Raw genomic sequence first — 7,788 nt, forward strand, 5'->3', positions numbered from 1 at the left:
TTACAGCTATGTGGTACTGGATTAGTCCACTGATGGATTTGGTAGCTGGATGTGATGTTGGGAAGTGAAACCTGATTAGAAGAGATAGGTCACTGTGGGTGTGCCATGGAAGGATGGAGATATATATGCTGCTTCTTCCCCTGATGGCTCACTGCTTCCTGCTGCTATGCCATGAACAATCCTCCTCTACCCTGCCTTGGAGCCAGCTGGCTGTGGACTGAAAGCTCTATAAACTGAGCTAAAAATACAGTAAGCCTGGGCTGACATAGCTTAGTGGTCTAAGCTGGCAAGCTCAAGGACCCAGGTTCGATTCCCACTACCACATACTATGCCGACCCCAGAACCCTGACCACACCATACTGGCCACAAAACCAGTTGTGGTGCCATATGCCTGTTGTCCCAACACTGGGGAGGCTGAGAAAGGAGGATCGCCATGAGTCCAAGCTGCATATTGAGACCCTGTACCCTATAAATAAATGAATAAATAAATTTATAAATTTGAAAAATACAATAAGCCTTTCCTCCTTTAAAGCGTTGCTACTAGCTTGAGCCACCGATGGGTACAGATATGACTGTCCCATTGGATGGCTTGAACCACAGGTAGTACAAATGGATCTCATCACTTTTGCCCATCTTTTTACTAATACTGTTGTATTGTTTGTTTGATACAGGGTCTCACTATGCAGTTCAGACTCATAGTGATCCTCCTGTCTCAGCCTCCCTAGTGCTGGGATTTCAGGTGTGCTTCACCATGCCCAGTTGCAGGGCCAACACAGCATGCAGTGCTGGGGATCAAACTCAGCACCTTGTGCTTGCCAGGCAGGTGCTTATGCCGCCGAGCCCTCCATCTTTTACTAATAAAATTAATAAAAAGCCATCCAATGGGGGGGGGTAATTGTGTATATATCACTGGTGGTTCAAGCCACTTGGTAGCAAGACATATGAATTACCCACCCTAGTCATGATCCTGTTAACTTGTGAGTATTGGATATTTTGTCCCAGCAGCTAGAAAGTAATTAAGACAGTTGACTGCTCCCATTTATAACTATCTTTTTGCCATCTTCTCACTGCCTAATAGACATACAAAACATAAAATGTCAAAACTGAATCTATCTCCTCCCACAAACCTCTTTCTCTTGCAGTTTTTTGCATCTTGGTAAATGACAATTGCATTCCTCTAAATGCTTAGGCCAGAATCTTCAGTCATTCCTGATACTACATTTACATATCTTTTTTATCAAATCCTGACTACTATAGTTTCACTACATATCTTAGGGTCAGATTAGGGTTAGGGTTGTGTTAGACTGGGCTAACCCACCATTGTTTCTTACCTGTATCATTCCAATAGCTGCTTAACTTCTTCCTCCTGTTACTTTGCCTCTACTCCAAATCTGCTCAATATAGCAGTAAAAATGATTATTTTTTTAATGTTAAATTAGAACTTGCCCTTGCTATGTTAAATTCCTCCCATTGTTTTTCCATTTCAGTAAAACACCATTTAGGGGTCAGAGATGTAGCTTGGCATCACAGGCACCTGCCTGGTAAGCACAAGGTCCTGAGTTAGATTCCTGATACTAAAATAAAACAAAACAAAACGCCATTTAGCTACCAGTTAACTTGGACCTGGTAATCCTGCTGTTACCGCCACCTCCATCCCTCTGTCTAGTCACATGTACTCTCTTGCTCTCCCCTGAACACCAGAGGGTCTCTGTTCTTGCTGCTTATGAGGCTAACATGATCTCCACAGACAGCTACATGATTTACTCTTCCGCCTTTTCAAATGTTTCCTTAAGAGACATGTTGTCAATGAGGAATTCATTGATTACCATCTTTAAATTACCTCCTATAAAAAAATACATTACCTCCTACATCTGTTTGAGCACTTGTTGTCTGCGGGCTTTGCTTTAGTTTTCTCCAAAGCAGTTGTGGTCACTGAATGAGTAGATACCTAACACAAGACTGTGTGTGTGTGTGTGTGTGTGCGTGCGTGCGTGCGCATGCGCGTGCCCACATGTGTGTGCACATGTGTGCTGTCCTTCTGCTGTCAAATGAAAAATTCAGGATAGAAAATTTTGTTTGCTGCTGTCTCGATACCTGGAAAAAGTGATGTATTGTAGGTGATTAATAAATGAATTGAGTAAGTGAAAATTCCAGAGAGGATATCTACCACGAGGAAAAGCAGAAAAACCTGAAAGCAGTTCTAAGTGGTTTGTATCCATAAGCTTATATAATATGTTCTGTTTGATTATGTATTTCTAAAAGTAAAAATAAAAATATGTTTTTTAAAACAAAAGCCATTTATCTCAGTAATAAGGCAGTTTTTTAAAAATAAATCAGAAGTTTCAAATTAGGACTTATAGAAACCACTTCAAAGCATACCCTTACAGGAATGTAACTAAGAAAAGAAAGATAGAAGTTGGGTACATATATGTATCACTGTACCTGAAAGTCAGTGCCCATGTGGAAAAGTCAGCAAAATGAAAGAACTTAAAAATCTTGTTTTTCTCTGTGCCTCTTGTATTGGAAAAGAAATAGTCTACTTTAATTTGATCTTTGTTCCATGGGGAAACAAAGTCAAATTGTTTTTAATGTTTTCTGTATCAATGTAAATATCAAAGTATATCACTTGGTTGTATTTGATGAGATGGCATCTTAATTTCATATATCAGACATTGAGAAACTTCTAAATCATAAAGTATATTTAGCATACAGAATCCTTATTTTGATAAATTGCTTTTTTTTTTTTTTTTGGCGGAACCGGGGATTGAACTCAGGCCCTTGCCCTTCCCAGGGAAGCACATATTCCACTGAGCCATCTCCCTGGCCCCTAAATTGCATATTCTGTATTTAAAAGCAGTAATTCTTATATTATTTGTCATGTACGTTCTTTGACTTGGACATTTGAAATTTTTTTTGCTGACTTTGTAACATTGATTATTCTCTTGTTTCATTTTTGAGTCATTGACTTCTCTTTCTCAGCATTTGCTATAATTTCAGCACTAATGGATATGGCATGTTCTTTTCAGATAGCAGCAGTGGATAGTGGCCTGATAGCTCAGTGGACTAAAACGCCTGCTTAGGCAGAGCGCAGTGGCCAGGGTTCAATCTCCAGCATGCCATGCCAGCCCCACCCGTGGGGTGTGCTGAGATTGAGACTGGCCGTGGTGGAGCACGCCTGTAATCCCAGCAGTTGGGAGGCTGAATACAGGAGAATCACTGTGAGTCTGATCTATGTAGTGAGACCCTGTAGACACCGAAGACCTTGTCCTAATTACAAAAGAAAAAAAAAGCACATAGCAGAATTTAGCCCCTCAATGCCTTCATTTTGATTCATCTTGTACTTCTATCTTCTTCAAAGAGGAGAGAAAAAAATATTCACTTCTTATTCACTGTTTTCAACTTAAAGGCAAAAATTTTGATGACTTAAGGCTACATTTTCTCTTAACATTCTTCTCATTTAATAATGGAAACTGAATGAGAGAAGGGAATAAAGAGAAGAGTAAATGATGGAGGGAAAGGCATTAGCAATCACAATATAAATAGTTTCTCATTACTCACCAACTTGTACTTTATTCCTTATGGTACCTCCAGTGGCCCAGTTATATTTACTTGACGCTAAGCGTGATGGCAAGTATCTGAAATCTCAGCTACCGAGGAGGCTGAAGCAGGAGGGTCACAACTCTGAGGCCAGCCTGGGCAACTTAGTAAAAACCTGTCTGTTATGTGTGTGTACAGATGTGCCAAGATGAAACCCATTATTCTATTAACTAGTGTGAACTAATAAAAAAAAAAATGGCTGGAGATAAAGCTCAATGGTAAAGAACCCTTGGGTTTGATCCTCAGTACCACACATGTACACACACACACACACACACACACACACACACAAATAGTTGTTGACCTGAATTAAATCTTTTATTTTCAGTTGTCTGGACCTGGAGCAGTGTTCTCTTAAGGTATTGGAGCCTGAAGGAAGCCCAAGCCTGTGTTTGCTGAAACTAATGGGTGAAAAGGGTTGTACAGTCACAGAACTGAGCGACTTCTTGCAGGCTATGGAACACACTGAGGTTCTTCAGCTTCTCAGCCCCCCAGGTAGGTTTTCCCTTAGGAATATTATCTTGAAGTTCGTGGAGCAAATCTTAGAGAAAAACCTCTTATTTTCTCAGGTGAATTGGGTGAAATAGTTTTGAAACATAGAAATACATAGAACCTCATTTTTTCCTGTCTTGAGACTCAAGGAGACATAAAAATAAAAAATGCATAAATGTTTATTGGACTATAATTTTAAAAGCCAGCTATGTACTGAAGAGGTAAGTATGCTACAACATATATTGAAGTAATACAACCAGTAAAATGAACACGTATTTATTTTTGTGTGTATACATATATATGGATGAGATGATATAGAACAGAAATGTATTAGTTTTTGCAAATGTAATATTATGGAAATGTTCATTAGTTCAACCATATGAATTTTTCATGTTATAACAATATTGGTGAAGGAATTAAGGTTATCCCATGTATATTATCAGTTCATAATACAATAAAACTAGAAATCATTGGTAAAAGTCACCTTAGAAAGTGTGCAAACATAAGGAAATTAAGTAATACCCTCTTGAATAATCAGGGAGTCACAGAGGAAATTAAAGAAGAAATTAGTTCCTATAATCAAATGATAATGACAGTATGACATACTGGAACCTATAGGACTCAATGAAAGCAGTCCTAAGAGGGAAGCTTGTAGAAGTGAATTACACTTTGGAAAAATGTAACATGCACAAATAACCTAATGATACACCTCAGGGTTCTAGAAAAACAAGAACAGTTTAAACTCAAAGTTAATACAAGAAAGCAAATTATAAAGCAATTATAAATTAATGTCAGTGAAACAACAACAACAAAATATACGAAGAATCAGTGAATAGGAGCTGGGGAGACAACCCAGCCGCATAAGTATCTTCCTCACAAGTGTAATGTCTTGAGTTCAATCTCCAATACCAAATAAAAAGAATCAGTGAATACAAGACTGGGTTCTTCGGTAGCTTAAACAGAATACACAAACTGTTAGCTAACCTTATCAAAACAAAGAAGAAAAAGACCCAAATTCATGCAATTAGAAATGAAAGAGCAAAAATCATAATGAATTGTGCCAAACCCAAATCATCAGTAGATACTTTGAGAACCTGTATTCTAATAAAATGGAAAATTGAAGAAGTGAATAGAATGGTAGATACAAATGAATTACCAAAGGTGAATCAAGAAGATACAAAAACCCTAAGTAATCCACTATCAGTAAATGAAGTCGAAAAAGTAAATTTAAAAAACTATCAACTATGGGGGCTGGGGAGATAGCTAAGTGGTCTAAGCTTCTGACTAGCAAGTGCCAAGGATCCATTTCGATACCCACTACTGTGCCAGCCACCAAAACTGGGCGTGATGGTACATGCCTGTAATCCCAGAACTGGGGAGGCTGAGGCAAGAGGATCACTACGAGAGAGCTACATAGCAAGACTCTGTACCAAATAAATAAAATATTTTAAAGAAATTTTTAAAACTACCAACTAAGAGAGGAGCCAGGGAGATGGCTCAGTAGAATAAGCGCTTCCCTGGCAAGCACAAGTTCAATCCCTGGTTCCAAAAAACTACCAAGAAAAGCCCAGATCTCAATGGATTCATTGCCAAATTCTACAAGAACTTTAGACAAGATCTAATGCTAGTACTCCTCAAACTTTAAAACTTGAAAGGGAAGCAGTACTCCCAAAACTCATTCCTAGAAGCCAGCATTGCGCTCATATCAAAACAGAAAGCAACCCAATGAAAAGATAAAGGTCAGCATTTTAAATGAACATACATGCAAAAATCCTCAATAAGATACTGGTAAGCAGTATGCAATAAATCATCAAACAGTTTATATGCTATGACCAGGTAGAATTAATTTCAAGGATGTAGGGATGTTTCAACATATGCAATTTTTTTTTTTTTTTGCAGAGGCATGGTTTGAACTCAGGCCCTTGCACTTGCCAGGCAAGCACTTATTCTACTGCGCCATTTCCCTGAGCCCTTCAGCATACACAAATTAATAAATACTCATTAATAGCTCTAAGGACAAAACCACATGATCGGGGCCGGGGAGATGGCTCACTAGAATAAGCGCTTCCCTGGCAATCGCAAAAGCCTGAGTTCAATCCCTGGTTCCGCAAAAAAAAAAAAAAAAAAAACACATGATCATCTTAATAGATGCAGGTAAAGCATTTCACAAAATTTGGCATTCATCCATAATTAAAAACGCTAAAAATAATATGTATGAAGGGTCTTTATTTCAACCTGATAAAAGCCATCTATGACAAATCAACAGCCAGTATCATACTATATGGTCAAAAGCTGAAAGCTTTCCCTCTAAAATTAGGAACAAGACAAGGATATCGCATGTCACTACCTCCTTCAATACAGTTCTTGAAACATTAGCCAGAGAGTTACTGGGCAAGAGAAAGAAATAAAAAGAATATGGATAGGAAAGAAGGAAGTTAAATTATTTGCTAATGACATGATCCTCTATGTAGAAAACCCTAAAAACTACCAAGACTGCTAGAAATAAAAATTAGATCCAGGAAAACAATATGCAATGTATTAATTATTGTAACTATCCTAACCTATTCTGAAACTGTTTCATTGCTATTTTGTCCTTTTTTCTCATTAAAATGAATAAAAATAAATAAATAAATAAATAAATAAATAAATTAGATCCAGTAGTGTAGCAGGATACAAAATGAGCACTCAAAAATCAATAGCATTCCTGTAAATTAATAACATACCCAGAGAGAAACTATGGAAATAACACCTTTCACAATAATATCAAGAAAAATGAAATATTTAGGAATTAAGCTAACCAGGGAAGTGAAAGACCTGTTCAGTGAAAATTATAGTATTCTGCAAAAAGAGTTTGAAAAGGATATTAGAAAGTGGAGGGCCAGGAATATTTCAGTGGCACAGCACCTGCCTGGCAAACCCAAGGTCCTGAGTTTGTGTCTCAGTACCAGGAAAAAAAAAAAAAAAAAGAAAGTTGGAAATACATCCCCTGTTCCTGAACAGGCAGAACCAGTATAATAATAATTTTTAAAACCATGCTTCCAAAACTGTTATACAGATTTAATGTAATCCCAACCAAAATGCCAATAACATACCTCACAGAACTAGAGAAAAACAATTCTAAAATTCATGTGGAACAAGAAGAGATCTAGAATAGAAAAAGCAGTTCTCGGCAAAAAGGGTAAGGCAGTGGGCATCACAGTACTGGAACTCAAGTTATAAAGCTACAGTGATAAAAATAGTATGGTTTTAGCCAAAAAAAAAGGAAAAAAGGAAAAAAACAGACTCAAGGGCCAGTGGAACAGAACAGCAGATACAGAAAGAGCACACACAGCTCCTATACCTTTGACAAAAGAATTAAACACCTTTACTGGAAGAATGATAGCCTCTTTAACAAATGGTGCTAGAACTAACTGTATGTGTTATACTGCACCTAGTCCTATCTCTTTCACTATGCACTAAACAAATTGAAAAGGATCAGAGGTCTAATAAGACTTTTCCCTGGTTACACAGGAAGCACTACAAAGAATCAACAACCGAGATCACGTCAAATTAAAAATTCTCTGCACAGTAAAGGAAACCAACAGTGAAGCAATTACCTAAAGAATGAAAAAAGTTTTGCCTGCTACACCTCAGACAGAATGAGTATCGAGAATATATAAAGAGCTGGGGAGATAGCTCAGTAGAATAAGTGCCTGCCTA

At 37.7% G+C, this 7,788-nt stretch overlaps 1 protein-coding gene across 1 annotated transcript in view; it reads left to right on the plus strand.

Moving 5' to 3' along the window:
- Nucleotides 1-556: 556 nt before the first annotated feature.
- Nucleotides 557-7,788, plus strand: part of LOC111816435 (mucosa-associated lymphoid tissue lymphoma translocation protein 1-like) — a gene marked incomplete at its 3' end in the record, with an annotated part of 27,227 nt that continues 19,995 nt past the window's right edge. Inside the window, exons 1-2 of the mRNA XM_023713862.1 lie at nucleotides 557-600; nucleotides 3,926-4,092. Of these exons, the coding sequence (XP_023569630.1) occupies nucleotides 557-600; nucleotides 3,926-4,092 (211 nt within the window). The remainder of the gene's footprint in view (nucleotides 601-3,925; nucleotides 4,093-7,788) is intronic.

Source organism: Octodon degus, unplaced genomic scaffold (assembly GCF_000260255.1).
Source record: "Octodon degus isolate 3935 unplaced genomic scaffold, OctDeg1.0 scaffold00003, whole genome shotgun sequence".
Lineage (NCBI taxonomy): Eukaryota > Metazoa > Chordata > Mammalia > Rodentia > Octodontidae > Octodon > Octodon degus.